Below are 24,116 nucleotides of genomic sequence, written 5' to 3'. Positions count from 1 at the left end.
ATCTGAATTACATCAATTTTCAAATGTATTGAGTCTGGATTGGAGCTTATCTCTATTTATAGCTTCTGGGACACATGTTTTCTTTTGATTTTCTTCATGTATATTTCAAGACAGTATGATGTATGGATTGCTGTATGTTTACTTTTATTCCCTACTTTGTATATATTTAAGTTGTTGAATCTTGCATCAACTTTTAAAATATACTTGAAGAGAATACAAAATTCTCTTCATAGGCCAGTTAATAAACAAAACTCAGTTTCACAATAATTGGGGGAAGGTGTTAAAAGCTTACCATGAAATGTATCCTACATACAGAAGAATGTACACAGATGTATATACAGTTTAAAACATAATTGAAAGAAAATTCATTTACCATTAGCACTCCTCCTCACCACCACACCCAGAGTTTTAAAAACCAGAATGTTTTTTAGTACCATAGAAGCTACCTGTTCCTTGTTTTCAAACATGGCTTCCGCATCAGAGGTAACCACTTTTTTTACTTTTATGGTAATCATTTCACTGCCTTTTCTTATAATTTTGACAGCTACCTTTGTACGCTTGAACAATAGATAGCTTAGCTTTGCATAACTGGGTAGCAAGCACAAACCTATTGCCATTATTGGATGAAGGCTGCCAAAAGAAGTGGGATTGAGAGAGAGAGAGAGTTTGGAACTTAGTTTGACTTTGGCTTCCCAGAATTTCTAAGAGCTCTTTCTGGGGAAGTCAGTGGGCAAGATCATGAATATATTCTGAGCCACGCTTGTCAAAGTCAAAGCAACTGGCAGAGATATAGGAGAGACCAGGTGCTAGATGTCTTCCAGAAAGGTTAGAGGCTGCTCTGTATTTTCTGTGTCTGAGTTCGTCATGGCCCACCTCTTTGCTCTCAGGAATAGGTCAGAGCAGAACAACCCTGGGGTTGGTGTGTATCCTCTGCTGATCCACAGCACAGCACGGGGTGGAGAATAAGGACATTCGCAGCTCATTCCCCATGTATTCTGTTCTCAGACTTGAAGCATGGTGCAATAGCCGAGGGGATCTTGATGTTGACAATATGTCTGTCTTCCTAAGTCTCATGGCTCCCGTTTGGATTTGTTGTCTTCCACACTTGATGTATAAGCATAATTCTAGAATTCTGTCTAACTGTGCTCCTGTGAATTCTCTTGCCTCTCTTGTTTGTTTATTTATTTTGGGTGAGAGAGAGAGAGAGTGAGTGCAAGCGGGGTAGAATGGCAGAGAGAGAATCCCAGTCTCAGAGCCATCAGCACGGAGCCTGTCATGGGGCTCCATCCTACAAACAGTAAGATAATGATGTGAGACAAAATCACGAGTCTGCTGCTTAACCAACTGAGTCCCCCAGGCACCCCTCTCTTGCCTCTCTTATGTGTTGGCCCTGTTGTTGCCTGTGAGGTTTGTTGTCTTTCTTGCTTATGCTCTCGTTTGGTGGTGGTGTGTGTGTGTGTTTTTCCTTTTTTTTTTTTTAAGTTTATTTATTTACTCTGAGACAGAGACTGAGAGAGTGCGCACACAAGCAGGGGAGGGGTGGAGACAGAGGAAGAGAGAATCCCAAGCAGCTTCATGCTGTCAATGTGGAGCCTGATGTGGGGCTCAATAGCACAAACCATGAGATCATGACCTGAGCTGAGGCCAAGAGTTGGACGCTCAACCGACTGTGCCACTCTCCTTTCTGTATTTAAAAGGTGTTCAGTTTTTTCCAAATTTGTGAGTTGGCTGCTTAATCCATTTGTTATTCTTTTTAATTGATTTAAGTATTTAAGTCTGTGAATTTTCTTCTGAACAGTGGAAAGTATCTGGATTCTGATATGTAATATTTTTATTCTCTGGTAAGTCTGCAGTTTGAATTTCGTTTCTCTTTGATATAATGATTTTTTAAATAGCAGAATTAGGTATCATTTTCACGCCAGGAAGTCCAGGTCAAACAGTGGCTTCAAATATGAAAACCTATGATTAAGACTTTACTTAAAAAAAAAAAAAATCTTCTGAAGGATAATTAACCAGCTTTCCTCTCATCGTACTTTTAATTTTTTTTTTTTAATGTTTAATTATTTTTGAGAGAGAGAAAGAAACAGAGCGTGAGCAGGGGAGGGGCAGAGAGAAAGGGAGACACCGAATCCAAAGCAGGCGCCAGGCTCCAAGCTGTCAGCACAGAGTCCAAGGCAGGGCTCAAACCCACAAACCATGAGATCATGACCTGAGCCGAAGTCGGACACTTAACCACCTGAGCCACTCAGGCGCCCCTCCCCATACTTTTAAAATGTGAATTAGAGAAGATTAAATTCATATGCTGAGTAGGGACATAATTAGCGTAAAAGATAATTTATTAGCTCAAATAAATCTTTATTCTTGGAATCTGGTTTTATTTCATTCTGAGAGTTCTCTGTGACATTGGATCTTTCCTTAAACATACACAGAGATACGGAAACATAAATGTTGCCATTTCCTAAGAGCTGCTTAAGACTTTAATACTAATAATCGTTATTGACAACTGAATTCAAATAACATGATAACTAATCAAGATCTGAGGTAATTTTGCTGTGGAGACTATTTGATGTTCTGGACTTTGCTCATATATGTATATAAATAAAATAATATACATGAATGTCATAGTGACCAGTTTAATAGCTTCTTATATGTTAAGAGTTTCTTCGATAGATAAGAAATTTCATGTAGTCTCTTTGTTACTTTTTTCCTGATTAAAATGATACATCATTTTAGGTATGGAGTGGTGGAGTGGGAAAAAGAAGGGAAAAGAGGGAAAACTTACTTCTAACCTATAAGAGTATGTTTAAGTATAGATTATTAAATTCTTATTTGTTTTATAGAGAATACAAGCTGGCATCCTAAAAGCATTTAACAACCCAACTACTAAAACTGCTGATGATGATACTAAAAAAAAGGTCAAAGGTATGTCAATTTTTTTACTGTTAAAACTTTCTCCCTGAAGAAAAATTTAAGTTTCTTTTTAGGGGAAAGAGAACTGAGCATTATGTGAAGTAATTCTATAAAGTAGTGGCCTTAAAAGAGAGTGTACTTACTCCAGTGTCTGTGAGATAGTCTAGTGGGTCATAGAAAGAAAATGTTAGAATGCATCCATGTGAACTTTAAAAACTAAAACTAATGATCAGATGTATAGATTGGCACTGATGACCTTATTTGAGGTATCCTAAGGGAGACTGGAAAGGTGGTTGAAAGTAGCAATCTCACTTGGAAGTTCACTTTCATCATATTGTATCATTTTGCAGTTGACCTATGCTTGCATTAAGTGGATTTGTAGATACTACATAGTTTTAACTGTCAAAATGCATAAGTGTCCCAAAGATTCCTGCAAGGAATCCATTTATTGAAGAGAATACTAACTCAAGCATACAAGTCCACTTTACTTCTAGTGTCGACACTTCATCAGCCAAAGTATTAGCAAAACCAGTGATTATCTAACCAAAGCTAATCATTTAATTATCAGTATTTAAGTGTGGGCTTATATGTCATGTTGCAAGCAATTTGTCCTAACTGTATATTCTGCCTTCAGATATTAACTAATGGTATTATGAAGTCATCATTTTTAGAAGATGTTGAAAAACATTATTTGTATTTTGTTTATTTTCTATTCTAACTTCTATTTTTTGTAGTAGTATTTGTACATAGTGCATGTCTATAATTCATAAATATACACACATTGTGATTGTACATGCCCAAACTGTGTGCAGTTAGGGTTCAAGATTTGTTTTTTAATTGAAGTATAGTTGACACACAATGTTACATTAGTTTCACGTGGAAGGTTCAAGATTTTTTAACGTGGATTCTCAAGTATGCTTTGGTTTTGTTTGTTTGTTTGTTTGAGATAGTGCCATCTAGTGCATGTTGAGAATAACTGCTCAGTTTTTCTTTCCATTTGTATAATCTTTTCCATTTTCTTTTTTTTTTTTAATTTTTTTTTAACATTTATTTATTTTTGAGACAGAGAGATACAGAGCATGAACAGGGGAGGGGTAGAGAGAGAGGGAGACACAGAATCTGAAACAGGCTCCAGGCTCTGAGCTGTCAGCACAGAGCCCGACGCGGGGCTCGAACTCAAGGACCGCGAGATCATGACCTGAGCTGAAGTCGGACGCTTAACCGACCAAGCCACCCAGGCGCCCCTCCATTTTCAATCCCCTGTACAATTTTTTCTTTCTTTCTTTTTTAAATGGTTTTATTTATTTTTGAGAGAAAGAGAGCCCGAGCGGGGTAGGGGTAGAGAGAGGGAGACAGAAGATCTGAAGCAGGCTCTGTGCTGAGAGCAGAGAGCCTGATTGAGGGCTTAGCTCACGAACTGTGAGATCATGACCTAAGCTGAAGTCAGACACTTAACTGACGAAGCCACCCAGGTGCCCCCTTTGTACAGTTTTCTTAATGAATCATCTTAGTTTACCATAACTTCTAAATGGTTATCATATTAATAAATGTTTATTGATATATCTAGCTATAAGTTGACTCTGTCATTCAGTGCTTCAAATAATGTTTTAAAATGATTTTAAACGTTTGTATGAAATTTGAAGTTAGACATCCAAAAAGGATAGAAGTTTGAAAGAGGAGTGAGGCTTGTTAATATATTTTTTCATCATGATTAACTATGGAGAGTTTCAAACTTCTATTAAAGTAGAGAGAATAGTATGATGAAACCTCATATACCCATCACCCTCCCTCTTAAACTATATTGAATGTGTGGTATATTATGTTTTATCTATGTTCTCCCAACCCCTGATTATTTTTTTTTTTTCAACGTTTATTTTATTTTTGGGACAGAGAGAGACAGAGCATGAACGGGGGAGGGGCAGAGAGAGAGGGAGACACAGAATCGGAAACAGGCTCCAGGCTCTGAGCCATCAGCCCAGAGCCCGACGCGGGGCTCGAACTCACGGACTGCGAGATCGTGACCTGGCTGAAGTCGGACGCTTAACCGACTGCGCCACCCAGGCGCCCCGCAACCCCTGATTATTTTGAAGGAAATCATAGGCATAATTTTCTTTGATTTATGAATATTTCCCAAATGGAATAATTTTATCTTTTTTTATATATAACTGAGCAGTTTATATATATAACAGTTATTAATTGCCGAGATTAATTCTTTACACTATGCTGTGTTTACTTGTCTACTGTATCGTTTCCATAGTTATGGTCCAGGCGTTTGTAACCCTGAATGCATAATCTTCTTTCTCATCCTCTGTCTACCTCTATGTTAGGCAGAGGCTTTAAAGGGCTTAATGGGAACAGTTGAGGTATGGTATGAACACTGGTTATTGCTTTACTTGTTTTGCCTCAAATTTAACAATAGTTTATTATTTCTTGGAGACTACTCTATGATAGTCAAATTTTTCTCTATAGAATTGTAAAGGAGAAAGACATTATAACATCATACAGTAAATATATTACTAATGTGATGCTGGTCATCTGTCTTATTCAGATGTCTTTTGAATCAACAGAAAAAAAGCATGTTACATTGTTAGGTTGGTGGTTGACATTTTTTGCATTAAAAAGTATTATTTTTGCAGCATATGGAAGAGAAGGTGTGAAAATGAACTTCATAGATCGGATCTTTATTGGTGAATTAACTAGCACAGTCATGTGTGAAGAATGTGCAAATGTAGGTGCTTTGGAATTCACTTCAACATGGAATAGATTACAGTCATATAATTTTTATTGTTCTCTTTCACATATAATCATCAGCATTTATTTTTATTTGTGACAGATGACTACATAACAGTTTTTGAAAGTCTTTACAATATATCCTTCACTCCCAGAAAGGAACATAATTTATAATTTTTTTTAAGTGTTATTTTTCCTCTTGATAAACCTGTGAAGTTCTTTTAGCCTGTTTGAATGTCTTGGAATGCGTTAGCTACTTGTTTGCATTACAATGAAAGAGAAACTTCTGGGAAGGGAGTAACTATGTTATATAACTGTGCATTACCCTAAACCGTAATTCTAATAGAAATAATGCAATAACGTAACAGGGAGATGTACCACATTTTATTTAAAATTTACATTTATATAACTTGTTGAAGTTTTTTTTAAAGTAAGCGCTCATATTTGAATTTAATGATCATTTTTATTTTGAATGCCATCTGTACTTTAACAACAACTTTAAACACATAAAAGTTTTTATGGGTTTTCAATTACTTGATAACAAATATTTCTGAAAGCATATGGTTTAGAGTATGTTAGGTGTAAACTTTTGTTACATTTTGATCATAAAATAGTTTTCCTGTCTCAAATAATGGGGTACTTTTCTCTCTAGTCTTATAAAATCAGTATTATATGTTACATCTCCTTCTAACCTGTCATATTGAAGCACAGAATTTGTCAACATGATATTACTTACATTTCTAGTATATTCAACATAGAAGTTGATTTCTCTATCACAAACTAGAGAGTGTTTTTAAACAGAATTATCCTAAAAAATCTACAAAATGCAGTCAAGCTCTCTGGCTTTTTTCTTCATGGCTTAATTTTTTTTCTTTTAAATGTTTGTATTTGATTTGTGTTATGGCACAATTTCACCAAAAATATGTGTATATCTTTAGTTAATCAGTTTTATTAAACACAGTTTACTGTGAAGTTACTTTAAATATTATAGGTTAGTCATATTGGCAATATTATAAAATTCAACTGAATTGTATTTATTGAAGTGTTGGGGTATCTTGTTTTGACTAACAATATGTGCTGTTATACCCAATTAAATCAAAGTTTATTTCAGGGATGTTTTTTAACTTGAAATTATATTGCCTGGGAAGTTTGAGTCTTTAAAGACTTTATAAAACTACATTGTCTGTATTAGAATTCTAACCGAATGTCTCAATATGTTTTCTTTTTAAGATCTCCACAGTGAAAGATCCTTTTATTGATATTTCACTTCCTATAATAGAAGAAAGGGTAAGGAGAAAACAACTTACTAATGAGTCTTTGGTAGAGAGCATGTATTCATTCATATATTTAGACATTTGTTGGGGCACGTGGCTGGCCGTAGGGCATGTGACCCTTGATCTTGGGGTTGTGACTTCAAGCCCCACATTGGTTGTAGAGTTTATTTAAAGATAAAATCTTTAAAAGAAAAAAAAAGACATTTGTTGAGCATATTATCACATTATCTGAGAGTCATTTTTTATATACAATAATGGAGTTCACATAGTATATTTGATACTAAGGTTTGTGTATTTATGCATGAAATATGATATATAGTTCTTATTCTCAAAGAATTCAAACCAATATGTTTTATATTTTGAGAATTAATGTTAAGGAAATTATTTCAAATGAGTTAGAAACTTTAAAAAGTAGTTGATATCCAGACTTTATTTGCTAAAGAAGTTTTGTGTTATGTACATGGCATCTATATAGGTTTCAAAACCTGTACTTTTGGGAAGAATGAATAAATGTAGAAGTTTACAGGCAACAGATACTGGTCAGTACAGTGACACTGTTACTATAGAAAATGTTCAGCAACCCAGAGCCACCAAGAACCAGTCTTCATCTAAAGATAAGGTAGGATTATATGCATTTATGAGACATCTATTTTTGAAAACTTTTCCATAAGAACAGTTTCAAAAATATACAAAAGTAGACAAGATAGTATAATAAACTTCCATGTACCTATTTCCCAGATTCATAGTTCTCAAATCATGGCTAATCATGTCTGCATATATACCACATTTTCACCCTCTCCATCTCCAATTATTTTGAAATAATACCCATATAGTGTATACTTCAATGTATATCTCTAAAAGATGAATACTATCTTGGGGGGGGGCCTGGGTGCCTCAGTCGGGGAGGCATCTGACTCATCGTTTTGGCTCTGGTCATGATCTCTCAGTTTGTGAGTTTGAGCCCCACATTGGGTTCCATGCTGACAGTGCAGAGCCTGCTTGGGATTCTCTCTCTCCCTTTCTCTTTGCCCCTTCCCTGCTCACTCTCTGTATCTGTCTCAAAAGTAAATAAATAAACTTAAAAAAACATGAATACTATTTTTAAAGATGTACTTGCAGTACATTATCGTATCTAAAAATATTAGTAATTTCTTTTTTTTTATTTTTATTTTTTTTCAACGTTTTTTATTTATTTTTGGGACAGAGAGAGACAGAGCATGAACGGGGGAGGGGCAGAGAGAGAGGGAGACACAGAATCGGAAACAGGCTCCAAGCTCCGAGCCATCAGCCCAGAGCCTGACGTGGGGCTCGAACTCATGGACCGCGAGATGGTGACCTGGCTGAAGTCGGAGGCTTAACCGACTGCGCCACCCAGGCGCCCCAGTAATTTCTTAATAGTACCAACATCCAGTCATTATTTAAATGTCTGCAGTTGTCTCATAAAATACTTCATTTTGTTTTTGCTTTTTAAGGTGTGCTTTAATTTAGGATCTAAAAAAATATAGATTGCAGTTGATTGCCATCTCTTAATCGCATGTCTCTGAGGTCCCTTTTAATTATAGATTTCCCCCTTCTTTTTTCCCTTGCTTTGCAATATATTTGTGGAAGAAATCGGGTCTTTTTTTTTTTCTTTTTTCTTTTTTAGCAGTTTCTCACATTCCCACATTCAATAGTAATTTGTTTTGCTATTGTATTCCCATGGTTTTAACAGGTTCCTCTGTTTCCTTTATTTCCTCTCTAAGGCATTTTTATCTAAAGGCCTAATTAGGCTCAAGTTTTATTGTTTATTTGATTTCTGGCAAGAAAAAATTTAACTGGTGGTGTATCCTTCCATCAAGAAGATGAACATATAGGTTGCCTGAGTGGCTCAGTTGGTTAAGCCTCCAACTTCAGCTCAGCTGTCATGATCTCACAGTTCGTGTGTTCAAGCCCTGCATCAGGCCCTGTGCTGACAGCTCAGAGCCTGGAGCCTGCTTTGGATTCTGTGTCTCCCTCTCTCCCTGCCCCTCCACTGCTCACGCTCTCTCTCTCGAAAATGAATAAACATTAAAAAAATTTAAAAATATATTTAAAAAAAAGAAGATGCACATTATGTTTGAAGTGTAATCTTTGATGTCACCAGTCACCAATCACCATTGTCTAGATCCTCTATTTTGCCAGGAACATATCTGGTTGTTGAATTATCTCCTAAAAATTTATTTATTATTACATGCTTTTTATTTATTTTTGAGATAGTGTGAGCAGGGGAGGGACAGAGAGAGGGGGGTTAGAGGATCTGAAGCATGCTCCATGATGACAGTAGAGAGCCCGACATGGGGCTTAAACTCACAAACTACAAGGTCATGACTTGAGCCAAAGTCTTGATGTTTAACTGACTGAGCCACTCAGGCTCCCCTACCTCATAAAAATATAAAGAAATCAATCTAAATTTGCGCTTCATTTTTTTTTTTAAATTTTTTTTTTCAACGTTTATTTATTTTTGGGACAGAGAGAGACAGAGCATGAACGGGGGAGGGGCAGAGAGAGAGGGAGACACAGAATCGGAAACAGGCTCCAGGCTCTGAGCCATCAGCCCAGAGCCTGACGCGAGGCTCGAACTCACGGACCGCAAGATCGTGACCTGGCTGAAGTTGGACGCTTAACCGACTGCGCCACCCAGGCGCCCCATGCGCTTCATTTTTTTAAAAAACTTTTTTTAATGCAATATGATTTGTACTAACTCGGCAAATTGATATATTATCACATTTAGGTTTTTCTGTTAGAAGACTCTTGAAGTGGCAAGACTACAGAGAGTATATACAAAGGTTTATAATAAAAAAGCCTCCCTCACAGCCCTGTTCTACAAAAGTTCTGTTTCTTTCTCCACAGATAAGTAACTGCTATTGTGGGCTTCTCGTATAAGGATATGCATTTCTATTTTTTTTTTTTTTTTTTTTTTTAAATTTTTTTTCAACGTTTATTTATTTTGGGGACAGAGAGAGACAGAGCATGAACGGGGGAGGGGCAGAGAGAGAGGGAGACACAGAATCGGAAACAGGCTCCAGGCTCCGAGCCATCAGCCCAGAGCCTGACGCGGGGCTCGAACTCACGGACCGCGAGATCGTGACCTGGCTGAAGTCGGACGCTTAACCGACTGCGCCAGCCAGGCGCCCCAAGGATATGCATTTCTAAATTAGAACGATTTGTTATTGTATCTTTTGTCGATTGTAGTTCAGGTAGATTTAGGAAATGGATTTCAGAGGTACGAGAAAAAGTATCTGATGATTGCGGAAGGCATAAATAAGACTTACTGGCATTTATTTTCAGTAAGGTCACAAGATTCTTTTCTCTGAAAACACTGTCAACTTACAGAATCAACTAGTTCACGGCAGAAAATGTGTAAGAAAATTACCATCTGGAGAAGATAGAGTGGCCGTCATATGCCGAGAATATGAAAACCCTGGGATGAGTGGAGATTCCTCAGTGTGTGCAGGCGTCGTGAGTACTGAGGCAGCTCTGGCCGAAAGCCCTACTGATGGCAGCGAAAAAGAAGCCAGCCCTTCCGAAAGTAGTGCTGATGCTGACAGTGAGGCTTCAGAATCGGAAAGTACTTCTCAGCAGGCTGTCCTGCTGAGGTCTAGAAGTGGATGCTGTGCGCACAAAAATGGACCCCCTCCCCAGCGGCCACTCACCAAGGAGACTGACAGTGGTGACGAGGGAGTGGCTGAAGCTATTTCTGAACTGTATTTGAGCAGCACTGTAACTGGAGATAGAGATCTTGACAGAGAAAATAAGCCACCAGATGTTCCAAATAATTTGTGTTCATCACAGGAGAAATATGTGTTGTCTCCTAGCCCCCAAAAGGCTTTTCTTTCCCTTTCTCAGAGCTATATAACTACTTCTAAAGAATGCTCAGTTCAGTCCTGTCTCTACCAGTTTACATCTATGGAATTACTAATGGGGAATAACAAGCTTCTATGTGAGAATTGTACTGAAAAGAAACAGAAGTACCAAAAGGAAACCATTTCTGCAGGTAAATATTTAGGTTTTTGTTTTTCTTAGTATTCATGGGTTATATGATAGCCAGTGACTATCATCCCAAATAAAGGTGGGTTATAGATCCCAAATAAAGGAAACTAAGAAACTTGTCTCCATACTTAAGTTTCTTGGAGGCGGGGATTGTCTTTTTCATAGTCGTACCTCCGCACTGAAGACTGTGACTGGACTTCTAAATAGATTTTTGTTGAAATAAATTGGACAGGAAGTACCCATCTCTGCCTTGAAAATGCAAATCCATAGAATCTCATTTCAGGGGACTGGCTCTCTGAAATCTTTCCAGAAAAAATTTCCCTAGAACAGACAGTTGTATCACTAGTGAGATTAATGTGCTTTACAAATCACACCAATCTAGTATGGAGTCCTATCATAAGATATGAATTTGATGATTTTAAGTAATTGTCTGTTACAAAGCTAGCAATAGATGTGTTTAGTTGATGAGAGAAAAGTGGAAAAAGACTTGTCAAATAATTTTTTAGTGCATCTCTAGCCATGATTAAATGGAGAGAATACTCTGATTCTTAGTGACTAGTCTGTTTCAAAATGCAGGTTTTATAATTACTCAGGGATGGTGAGGCCAACAGATCCGGAGACAGTTGCCACTGAAGAGATAGTTTGTTACGTACAGTTCTGAAGAGGAGCGAGCACACTAAGCTGTGGCAGGCAGGCCCCATGGGGGCCTGCAGGGTGGTCAGGAGGCAGAAGGAGCGAGGGAAGACATGGACAACAGCCTTTATTGTAGTTTCCAGGGAGGGTATTGGAATCAGCAAGGTAGGATCTATAGGCTTAGAACTGATTGACTAGTTTTCAATAATTTCAGTGGGCTCTGGGGCATTGGGGCTGTCTCCACTTATGTAGTACTTGGCCCTAGTGTGATTAGGCCAGGTGGATAGTGGCCTAGAGTATCAGAGCCCAATAAAGGAGGTGGTTGGGTATGGGCTTTGGATTGGTTTGTATGAAAGGTACACTTACATTGTTGATTATGTCTAGGAATTCTCTAGCTCTGTCGGAATCCTTCCCTCTGGTGTCAGCAAGGCCCCAGGTGTCAAAGTATAAGAATAAAGACATGCTTAATACACTAATAATTAAAGAAATGTCTAGATGGGAGAAGGAAGAAGTTCCAATTTACGTTAATCCACGTTAAATATGCTGTTGGCCGTATTCAAATCCTATCCCAAGTACTGTCTAACAACCTCTTACTGAAATGCCCTGTGGTTCCCGTGATATGTGATCTCCTTTTTCTGCAATGAGTAACGACCCCCTTTTTTTTTTTTTTTTTTTTTTAAACTCTAGGTGTGTTTTTGGTGGTCTTTGGCTGGAGGGCTTTGACATAAGTCACTACTAGTCCATCTGCTTCCCAGCTCCCCAAATTTTGTTGCAAGTGTCACTTCCCCTATCTTTTGTCCTTGTAAGTGTGTGCTTTTAAAAAAAAAATCCCTTTTGTTTCAGTGGAGTTCTGGAAAGGAATATGGAGATATGCTGTAACCAGAGTCTAATTTCTTTTTTCATGTTTTCAAAATTATGGTAGGATGCTCTTTTATAAATGTTTACTGTATTATATGGTACATGATGTATAAAATGGAATTTTATAAATAAATTATTATATTTTATACAGAAAAGAAAGCAGAAGGGGTTTATACTAATGCCAGGAAGCAGTTGCTCATTTCTGCTATTCCAGCAAACCTAATTCTCCATCTTAAAAGATTCCATCAGGTAAAAGACCCTATAGTAGCACTGTAGTAATTTTATCATATGTTTCGCAGAGCCCTTCTACATCATGTAAATTGTTATCAAGGATTAGACAGTAATTTATTTAGTTCAAAATTTGTCATATGGGATTTACCTGCTTTTTCAGTGATAATAGTTTACAAGACTTTTCTAATTAAAATTGTTTAATTCATAATACTGTATTTGGCAGTTTATGTGGTAGGAAGCTAAGGGAGTGTGTGTGTGTGTGTGTGTGTGTGTGTGTGTGTGTGAGAGAGAGAGAGAGAGAGAGAGAGAGAGAGAGAGAGAGAGAGAGGGAGAGGGAGAGAATGAAAAATAGGATTTATTAAGAATCATTAGGGGCGCCTGGGTGGCGCAGTCGGTTAAGCGTCCGACTTCAGCCAGGTCACGATCTCGCGGTCCGTGAGTTCGAGCCCCGCGTCGGGCTCTGGGCTGATGGCTCAGAGCCTGGAGCCTGTTTCCGATTCTGTGTCTCCCTCTCTCTCTGCCCCTCCCCCGTTCATGCTCTGTCTCTCTCTGTCCCAAAAATAAATAAACGTTGAAAAAAAAAAAAAAAAGAATCATTAGAAGCAGGGAAATAGCCACGTACACATAGCTCTCTGAACTCTCATGATCCTAATGGTAGGGGTGAGTGGGCTTGGACTAAATGCAAAAAGGACTGCAAGGCAGATCTCACCTCTGTAGGGACTCTATAGTGAGAGGGAGCCTAAATGTTTTAATGTGTCAGGTTTTTCTCTGTAAGTTTTAATCCAATGCCTTGTTTTGTTTTGCATTTGATATAATGATTTTAAAGTTTCTCTGAAAGAATAAATAAGTTAAAATGCAAAACAGTTTAGGAAAAGTTAGAATGGGTAGTTTTTTTGATATCAATTTAAAAATGAAACTATGGTAATTAAAACGGTATGGTCAAAATTGTCAAATAAAACATGAGTACTATTTAAAGCTTTTTTGTTATGGTAAAGGAAGAATCTCAAATCAGTTGGGAAGCAGGTGGATTATTTCTTTTAAGTTTATTTGTAAGTAATCTCTACACCCAGTATGGGGCTCGAACTCACGACCCGGAAATTAAGAGTCACATGCTCTTCCGACTGAGCCAGCCAGGCACCCTGGGGGGTGGATTATTCAATAACGGATTTAGGGAAAATAGCTGAAATAAAAATATAAAGCTTCCCTCTATACCATATATCAATACTATTTTTAGATAAATATTTAACTGTATAAAACAAATCATCAGAAGACCAGAAGAAAACTTAAATGAATATTAACCTGACCCCTGGGTGGACGATTTTCTAAGTATGAAACCCATGAAAAAAATCTCAAGGGAAAAGATTAGGAGCTTTGATTATGTATCTGCAACATTTCAGGTGGTCTACAGGTGGGCAGGAAGAGATTTTTCTCTACACCCCCATCTATATCCACTGAAAGATTAAATTCTTGATTTTCTACAGCCAGGATTGTAGAAACTCGGGGGAAATGAAATGTCCATGGAGAACACAAGCAGGTGTATCATGTCTCATTGTATCAGAATGCCTTTAATGAAGAGTATCTATGTGCAGTTACTCTGTGTGAGCAAGATAGAGGCATGTCAGATCTTAGACGCTAATTTCATGATATACCACAGTTATTTTATATTTGGTATTTGCATCTCAATTTAGGAACTTACAGAAAGAATTCATGCCCTCAAAAGGAAGTATTTATAGACTAGTGACTAGTCCAAAACTGATCTATAGGTCTTGGGCTATTCATTAGTCAAGTTTTCATAGCTATTAAAAAAACTGACTTCTAGCATTCCTCTTTTGGTTTTATTAACAAATAGTGATGTAGATGAATTAAGTTTGTTGCATTAAAAAATTGTTCTTTTGGTCTTTTTAAGGCTGGCTTGAATCTTCGAAAAGTAAACAGACATGTCGATTTTCCACTTATTCTTGATTTGGCACCATTCTGTTCTGCTACTTGTAAGGTTAGTATGTTATTAAGATGTTTAATTGACTTGCAAATAATATGCTTAAAATTATTAGGCCATTCTTTCCTCCCTTCCTCCCTTTTTATTCCTGGCCTAATGTATTAGTTTAATTGTTCCATAATTGGCTACTGAAAGCCACTTCAAGTTGGCTCCTCGTTTGACGTGACTCTGGTGGTTTCTCTCTAAATGATTATGCTGCCAACTGGAATATATTATTCACTTGTTGAATTTTTAAATTTTCATTTTAGGGATTGCTTTTAAATTTTAACTTAAATTAAAAAAAATTTTTTTAATCATTACATAAAATACATAATTCCAAAGTCAGATCAATGTATAAAACAAGGTAAATTCAAACAAGGATAGCTTTTCTCCATGTTCATTCCACTTGTTTCTTCCCTCTCTTTATAGGTAACCATTTAAAAATTATTTATTCTTCCGTAATTTTTAAAAATATAAGCAGATAGGTATGTATATGTGCACCTTCAGTCTTAAATAATCATAGCTTATGATATGTGTCCTTTTCTCTACCGTATTATTATTATTTTTAATGAGTATTCCCAAATAGTCTGGGGCCTAGCTTTAACATTTATTTATTTTTTGAGAGAGAAACAGAGACAGAGAGAGATACAGCATGAGCAGGAAAGGGGCAGAGAGAGAGAGGAAGACACATAATCTGAAGCAGGCTCCAGGCTCTGAGCTGTCAGTACAGAGCCTGATGCGGGGCTCGAACTCAGAAACTGTGAGATCATGACCTGAGCTGAAGTCAGACGCTTAACTGACCCACCCAAGTGCCCTTTTCTACCTTATTAACATATCCCGGAGATTATTTCATAGCAGTTTTTTGAGATAGTCTGCATTGCATTTTTCAAGCAACGTAGCACTCTGTTGTGTCACTGCATCATAATTTATTCAGCCGGTCCCCAATTTAATGGGGACCCATTTATTTGGGTTTATTCTAGTTTACTCTTATTTTTTTAAGTCTTTGTTTGAAAGAGAGAGCAAGGGGAGGGGCAGAAAGAGAGGAGAGAATCCCAAGCAGGCTTCACACTGTCAGTGAGCCCGAGCCCAAGGCCAGGCTCGATCTCACCAACTGTGAGATCATGACCTGAGGTGAAATCAAGAGTCCGATGCTTAACTGACTGAGCCACCCAGGAGTCCCCCAGTTTATTTTTAATCGAAGTGTAGTTGACATACAATATTACATTATTTTCAGGTATATAATTTAGTGGTTCAACTTCACAAAGTGATCACAATAAATCTAGCTACCTTCTGTCACCGTACAAAGTTGTTATCGTGTTATTAACTATATGCCCTGTACTGTGCATTATATCCTCATGTCTCCGGTTTTGTTTTGTTTTAAAGGCAAATATCTTTTTAGAGAGCGAGTGAGCAGGGGAGAGGGGCAGAGGGTGAGAGAGAATCTTAAGCAGCCTCCATGCTGAGCTAGCATGGAGCCCAACATGGGGCTTGATCCCAAAACAGTGAGATCATGACCTGAGCTGAAATCAAGTTGGGTGCTTAACCGACTGAGCCATCCAGGTGCTCTTCCAGTTTTTTGGTATTACAAATATTCCTGCAGTTAATAGTCAAAATAATGATTAGTCCGTAACATACCTTTTTATGTTTTTCCTACGTGCTTGTGAGATAGAAACCTTTAAGAGGACTGATAAATCCAAGAGTAATGCCTTTGTGATTTCACTAGATTACAGGAAATACATCTGCATAGAGGTTGTACCCCTTTGCGTTCCACATGCAATGTGTATGAGAGCTCTTTTCCTCACAGCCCAGCCAACAGAGAATGTTGTCAGACTTTTGCATTTTGCCAATCTAATACATGTGGAAACATATCTCTTTGTAGTTTTAACAATGCATTTTCCTTAGTTTAAGCAGGATATACGTTTGACTTAATTTTCCTTTTTATAATATTTCACTAGATATTACTAATTTCAGTTTTTTCTTTGTCTAAAAGAATGTAAATGTGGGAGATAAAGTTCTCTATGGTCTCTATGGCGTAGTGGAACACAGTGGCTCAATGAGAGGAGGTCACTACACGGCTTATGTGAAAGTGAGAGCACCCTCCAGGAAATTATTGGAGCATATCACTGGAAAGAAAAATGTACCTGGTATGCCATCCTAAGTTTACGTTGTTCTTAAAAACAAATGAATTTTATTCTTTGTTTCATGGATTACCTCCAGTGGATTCGCTTTGTTAAAGTTAGGTGAGGAATATCTTTAACAGTACTTAGATAATCTTACAGAACTTTAAATATCCTAAGACTGTACCCTTCTTCAGGGTGTTAAGTCATTGTGTGTAGTGGCATTTTATTTAACACAACACAACACCAAAAGATTTTGAAGACCTACCAGGTCCCCAGAATAGAGTTGGGGTTGAAAATTCGCAGGCTTTGCTTATGGATCAGCAAACTTTCTTTGTTTTGTTTTGTTTTTTCTTTCTTTCTATTTCAGTGAGAATGATTCTTTTCCTTGAGCACATAAATATCTAAAAGTTTAATATTTCACTAGATATTTAAAGTGAAGTGATACTATATTAATGCTTTGAAAGTTCATTTTGGAAGATGTTTAACACAAGAAGAAACGTACACAATAAGATCTAGCGTTAGGTAAATACAGTTTGTGTGATGAATGTGTTGTTGTTTAGAATGTAGAGCAAAAACATACTTATTGTAAAATGATACTTCTTTTTGTTTCGTTAGATTTGAAAGAACCTGACAGTGAATCGGCAGACCAATGGGTCCATGTTAGTGACACTTACGTGCAAGTGGTTCCAGAATCAAGAGCACTTAGTGCACAAGCATACCTTCTTTTTTATGAAAGAATATTATAATTATTTGTTAATAATTAATGGTAATGATTATTTAGATCACTTTTGTTCAAATGCTGCAATGATAACATAATATGCAATGTGCCTTTGTAGTCTTTTCTGTAGGATTAGCATGTCCCTCAAATGCCCTTGGAGATTTTTACCATTTCTGGCAAATCCTTTTAAAGTAAATTAAATTTACTCAGTGCTTTCATATGTATATTCTTAAAATAAATGTGAACACATGTTTTTAAAGAAAAATTTGTCCTGGAAAAAAACCAGAATCTGCAGTATTAGAGGAAACCCCCTTTTAATGTGGCTTATTACTCTGAGAATTCAGAAATAATGCTGGCCAATCAAATTGTTCCTTAGAACAGTGTTTACCAAATGTTAGTCACATACCATTTCATCTGTATGTACTGTTTACTGGTTATTTTTAACCTTATTATTTAGCGTTACATTTTTAAACATAGCCTTGTTTTGAGTGTATTCCACATTCTATGTGCTAGTTTTGTTTTTTCTAATAAGCATTCAAATAAATACATAACTACTGAAGAAAAATTGTTCATTCATGTAGCACTCCACTGAAAATCACCTCAGGGCTGTCTAGCCGTGTATGTATACCACTATGTGGGAAACATTGCTATAACATACACTTACACAGTAGGCATAGTGACCTTGTCTTATTTTATGTGGTTCAACCATTTAAAGATCCCACTGTAGCTTCAGTAATAGGGGTTTACAAATAAATTCTTGATTCGCTTATTGAAAATATTGAAAGATATCAACATATTATTTGCAGCCTATTCATGATGGAGTTAAGGAAAATTTGCATATAATTAGCCAAGGTCAAAATGTAATTGATCATTGTAACATGCAGAATTGGTAAATAGAAGTTTTTAATCCATATGGGATCATTGGATGCTTTTGAAATATAAATTACCAAATTATATTTGCAAATGATAGAGAATTATATTGTCATTATACTTGACAGGGGAATATAATACATTTTCTAGTTCTGTAGGTCAGTAAGTATTAATCGTGGTTTTGGGTTTGAGATCACTTTTCTTTGTCTTCAACAAGCATCATTAATAAATTCAAGTGAGGTTAGCTTTTGTTGTAATGGGGTATAAAGTTGGCATTTCAGATTTTAAATAAATAATAGCAAAAATGTGGTAGTTCACCCTCCACCCCAGAATACAAGTTATTAAGCTGTCAAAACTTGGCATGAAAATATTACTGTTACTTATTAGACTTAAGATTTTAAAAAGTAATGGCCACTCGGGTCTGACATTACTGAATCAAAATACATAACTGCATGGTTCAAGCATCCTAATTATTAGTGCCAACAAATCATACTACAGGCAGCTACTGGCTAAGTGCCTAGTTCTAGTTCACTCTCCTCTTGGGAAGGAAGGATAGGAATAGTAGCTGTAGATTATGTGTGGAAATATTTAACCAAGCCTCTGCCCCTTCTTAACATTTAAGTATATAGAACATTATCAAGTTCACCAGTGCTGCCTTTTCATATGTAAATGAGTGGAACTGTGATTAGTGTTAAAGATGGTAATAATATACAAAACTCAGAGCTTAAAAATGTCATCGCACAAATTCTATTTTTTGGGCATTGAAATTCCAGTAGTAGTATTTTCTTGATTTTTAACTTGAAATGATGGAGAAATATAGCTTTATGAATTAATCTGCAAACTCAGGTTGTGTCCTGTAAAAATCAGTTTATACTGTCTAAATTAAACAGAGTTTTATGTTTAATCGTAATCCATTAGCATTGAAGTTTTCAGTACCAGAGCAGTGAATTTTTTTGTGGAAAATATGTGTTAAATCTCTTTATTCAAGTTAGCCATACTGGTAATGACAATTACTATCCCTTCCCCCAAAAGTAAAGATACCATTATGAGGCATATGTTTTCCATTAGGTGGTCACTAGCTTCTTGTTTCATTGATAGAGAGATAGACAAGAGAAAAGGAGAGAAAGGAAGATAAAAAGGAAGAGAAAAGGATAGGAAAGAAACAAGAGCATTCTTTTTTGTTGCTTGTTGGTTTCATCCCTTACATAGCCGAGTCAGAGATGGTAAATGATAGCCGAGGGCAAGAATCAGGGAAAGTGCCTTGTCCTCTTTTCGTTAATAGGATGCCAGGAAATGCACCAGTGCTGTATTTATCAAAGAGGAGACCTATTGAGCTTTATTCTGAGTACCAGTAAAGACTGACTTTTCATTGAGATACATTGTAGCTTCAGAATATTACCTGGGTACTCAGGTGCTGTAGTAGTTTTTATGCTTAACTTCACATTTAATCATTAAGTAGGTATTTTTTGAACACCTGCTATGGATCAGGCACTGTGCTGACACTATTTTAACGTTTTAAAATGGAGAGGCCTCTGTATGTTTTAGACATTATTCCAGAAGTAACATGCAAAGACGATACTTTATTTTCATTTCGTGGTAAAAGCGCTAAGTCTGAAACCTATTTTTTTATGGCCTAGAGTTTATGAATATTTTTCAGGGTCTGCTGGTAACCAAATAAATTTTATTTTGATACCTAAGAATTTCCTAAAGACAGATTTGTAATAGAGAAAGTATGTTAAGTTACACATGGGCCTACATGTTTATTCTGAAGATTCTGAATGCACATCTGCAGGGTTACTGAATTGTAAAGCTACTGTAATGACAATAGTTTCTAGATGACCTCAGGACACCATACAAATAAGTGAGAAATGTTTACAGAGTCTCAAAACAACTACCATAGTGTTTGGCCAAATGAGTGTCAGATGTAAAACAGAAATTTCATTAGCTCTATTTAGAAAATGGTTTACAGGGTATGTCTAACCCCAGTTTCCCCTGGTTTTTCCTGCTTAAAATGGTAAAATTTTGATTATGTGCCAATTATGTGAATATTTTTGACATAACCAAATATATGTCTGTATTTAAGATTTTGTTATTTAATGTTTTGTTTTAAAACAAAACCCACCTTTAATGTGGGTTTAATGTGAAAACCCACCTTTCTGGGTGGCAGGAAGAGTAGTAGTTGGTGTCAGTCCTAAGAGTAGTTGATTCCTGTTTTCTTGTTTTGAATGTTCCAAGAAAACTTACCAAATATGACAGCTCTTAGCTCACATGTGTGATGAAGTTAGCCAGTAATTTTAAACAATAGCTGAATAAAATTTCCTGAAGATTAAGCTGTAGAATGTATCACCTTCATCTAATTTTTATAGTACAAAATAACATTCTGCCTACTTTTTCTAAATTCATATTCATGACTTGTCTGCACGTTACCTGATCAAATAAGCCTAAACTAAATACGTTATGTGCAATAAAATTGAGCCTTTAGATATTATCTAGTGCATTAAGAAAGACTATTTTTAGATATGAAAATATTTTGGTTCATGTAGAAATCAATTCAAATTTGTTTAAAAGATAGTTGGCTATATTTTTAATTTTGAGTAATGCTGGTTATATAGCATTCCTAGTGTTTTATCTATACTTTTTTTTGCGGTGTTTTTAGAAAATAACTATGTAACTTATTGAGCATTATTTTGATGTTACTTTATAAAAATGCATAATAAATGTTAAATTCTTTATGTTTCACAATTGGTCCTGGAGTTTTTGCAGTGCACGTTATCGATAATATTTTATTTATCAGCAGTGTATTTGCTAACTTAGCTATATTCAAAATATCCTTCCTACGGGACGCCTGTGTGGCTCAGTCAGTTGAGCGTCCGACTTCAGCTCAGGTCATGATCTCACAGCTTGTGAGTTCGAGCCCCGCGTTGGACTCTATACTGACAGCTCAGAGCCTGGAGCCTGTTTCGGATTCTGTGTCTCCCTCTCTCTCTGCCCCTCCCCCGCTCATGCTCCGTCTCTCTCTCTCTCTCTCTCTCTCTCTCTCTCTCTCTCTGTCAAAAATAAATATTAAAATTAAAAAAAATATCCTTCCTATTTTAGAAATTATTTCAGAACAAAATCTTATTATAGGTCACTTTCACTCTAATTTCAATATTTACCAAGGGTGGGTCTTGATCCTTTCATAGGTTTCTCAAAATGTTTGGATTATTTAGACAGGAAAATTTATTAGGATATATTTTGTTTGCCTATTTTGAATTTAAACATTTTTGGGTTATGAAACTCTTTGAGATTATGATGAAAGCAATAGACCATCTTTCATTTGTTCAATAATTTGATTAATTTTTGAATACCTTCTGTGTGGTACGCATTTGGAAATACAGCACTGAACACAAGAGACAGAAATCTAAGAAGTAAGGAAATAGACATTTTAAAGTTTATTTTGAGGGGGCGGGGAAGGGCAGAGAGATCCCAAGCAGGCCCTGTGCTGTCAGCACAGAGCCCAATGGGGCTCGATCCCACAACCATGAGATCATGATCTGAGCCCAAATCACGAGTTGGTGGCTAAACCACTGAGCCACCCAGGTACCCCAGGAAGTAAAAGAATAAAGAAAAGATATATCAAATAATCAATGATATGGAGAAAAGTAACATTACCTACAGAGTCATATGGAAGTTAAGGTCTGTAGATGAAAGATGTTCTAGGGATAAAATGTGTTATGATATTAGTCCTGATAGTCTCAAAGGGAAGCTATGAGTAGGGGGAGAAGGAAGGTTTTAATTCTGGCGCCTGTCATCATTCTTGCTAATGGCAGTGTAGGGGCTAGGAAGGGAAATCTTGACAGTTATCTCAGAAAAATATATACTGAAGATTTTTGTATGTAATTTCAGAGTTTCATGGACCTCCCTGAAGCTATTTTCATACATTTTTTAAGTTGCACTCAAGCAGAATTATCCAAAATGTTTGTTCCAATATGTATCAGGATAGTGTAGATTTTGCTGCAGTAACAAATAACTCCACATCCCAATGACTTAACACAAGAAGAGTTTATTTCTTCCTCACCCAAAGTCCTCCATGAATCTGGGCAATCTGCACAGGCAACTATTTTCCAACTGGTGATTTAAAAAAAAACTTTTTTAATGTTTATTTTTGAGAGAGAGACAGAGCGTGAGCAGGGGAGGGGCAGAGAGAAAGAAGGAGACACAGAACAAGAAGCAGGCTCCAGGCTCCAAGCTGTCAGCCAGAGCCCAATGGAAAGCAAACTCATGAGCTGCAAGATCATGACCTGAAGTGAAGTTGGACGCTTAACCGACTGAGCCACCCAGGCTCCCCTCTAACTGGTAGTTTTGTAATCCAGGCTTTTATCAGGTGGTTCTATCATTTTAACACCAGGTCTCTCCACTCTAGCAGGGGAAGAGAGCATTAAAATTCTTGCACCAGCCTTTAAATTCATCTTGGATGTGTCACTCACAGCCCATTGGCCAGAAGTAGTCACATGGCCCTGCCTAATTGAAAAGAGGGATGGGTAGGATAAGTAAGAAAGAGTAAGTCTCCCAAGGGCTGTCTTGTTTCACTTAGCATAATCTTTTCAGAGTTCACCAGTGTGGTAATATATATCAGAGTTACATTCCTTTCTAAAGCTAAGTAATAGTCTATTATATGTATATACCATAGCTTTAAATAATTTTATTCTTAAATGTTAAGATGGATGCTATATGGAACTTAAAATGTTAAGTTAAAGATTCTTAAAGAATCTTAAAGAACTTAAAGATCCATATCTTGAATGATAGGAATACTTCCCAATTCTGTATCTTTTCCACATCTCATTTAACTTTTCCACTTAACCTTAAGGCTAACTTGATTCCACAAGTACTAATACAAAGTACTAACGTGAACATATCCTCCCTTTGAATTTTCTACTTCATATAGTGCAAACAGGGAAAATTAATTTAAAAAGTAATTTACAATGTCTGCTAATCTGTTAGTCATAAATAGATTGCCAGGACTGGCAAGATGGTGGCTGCTTCAGCACTTTCTGATCAAGGTGCAGAATGACCAGACTGAAGCAGATCATATACATGACAGCTGCTCAGACACTTTTTTTTATAAAAAAATTTTTAATGTTTATTTTTGAGAGGGAGACACAGAGCATGAGCAGGGGATGGGCAGAGAGAGGGAGACACAGGATCTGAACAAGACTCCAGGCTCTGAACTCTCAGCACTGATTCTGACACTGCTCCAACTCACAAACGGTACCTTGAGATCATGACCTGAGCTGTCGTCAGATGCTCAACCGACTGAACCACCCAAGCGCCCCTCAGACACTTTAACCACAAAAATACATTCCGAGAAAGTTTGGTGTTGGAATACATATATATATGTGTGTTATCTCCTTCAGGTCATAACATTACAGGGAAATCCCAAATAGTGGTGAGAGAAAGGGAAATGGGACTATGAAACTCCTTTCCTGGTTTGGCCAAAAGTGATTGCCGAGAATGTCTTAAGTTGGCACAAGGAAAAAAATATGAGATATTTAATAATTATCTTTATTTGGCAATGGGTTTCCAAAATGATTGACCTGTATTGGGGTTGTTCAAAATATTCGCTCATTTGACAAATGTAAGAATTCTTGTATGATAAGCAGTATGCTGACTGGCTGATTAGCAGAGATGGGGGTGGGAGGAACCATACCAGAAAATTGCTTCAACTTTTAACTAGAGAAATAGATTACAGGAAGTTAAGAACATATGAAACTTTAAGTAGGGCAATGAGGTTTCAGAGAGAAGTTTCTCTG

General features: G+C 36.7%; 1 protein-coding gene across 5 annotated transcripts in view; it reads left to right on the top strand.

Annotated features, from left to right (window-relative positions):
• Positions 1-21,069, top strand: part of USP45 (ubiquitin specific peptidase 45) — a 79,047-nt gene extending 57,978 nt beyond the window's left edge. For 3 of the 5 annotated variants that reach the window (XM_043591994.1, XM_043591997.1, XM_043591996.1), the window contains exons 10-18: positions 2,841-2,922; positions 5,547-5,638; positions 6,871-6,927; positions 7,390-7,533; positions 10,266-10,926; positions 12,565-12,662; positions 14,551-14,637; positions 16,610-16,763; positions 17,355-21,069. In XM_043591994.1, coding sequence (XP_043447929.1) covers positions 2,841-2,922; positions 5,547-5,638; positions 6,871-6,927; positions 7,390-7,533; positions 10,266-10,926; positions 12,565-12,662; positions 14,551-14,637; positions 16,610-16,763; positions 17,355-17,485 — 1,506 coding nt within the window. In that variant the 3' untranslated portion in view covers positions 17,486-21,069. Of the gene's footprint in view, positions 1-2,840; positions 2,923-5,546; positions 5,639-6,870; positions 6,928-7,389; positions 7,534-10,265; positions 10,927-12,564; positions 12,663-14,550; positions 14,638-16,609; positions 16,764-17,354 lie in introns of those variants that run through there. The other 2 variants (XM_043591998.1, XM_043591999.1) reach the window with 2 other exon arrangements.
• Positions 21,070-24,116: the final 3,047 nt, after the last annotated feature.

The sequence above is a fragment of the Prionailurus bengalensis genome, chromosome B2, assembly GCF_016509475.1.
Source record: "Prionailurus bengalensis isolate Pbe53 chromosome B2, Fcat_Pben_1.1_paternal_pri, whole genome shotgun sequence".
Classification (NCBI taxonomy): domain Eukaryota; kingdom Metazoa; phylum Chordata; class Mammalia; order Carnivora; family Felidae; genus Prionailurus; species Prionailurus bengalensis.
This window is presented reverse-complemented; position numbering and strand designations above follow the sequence as displayed.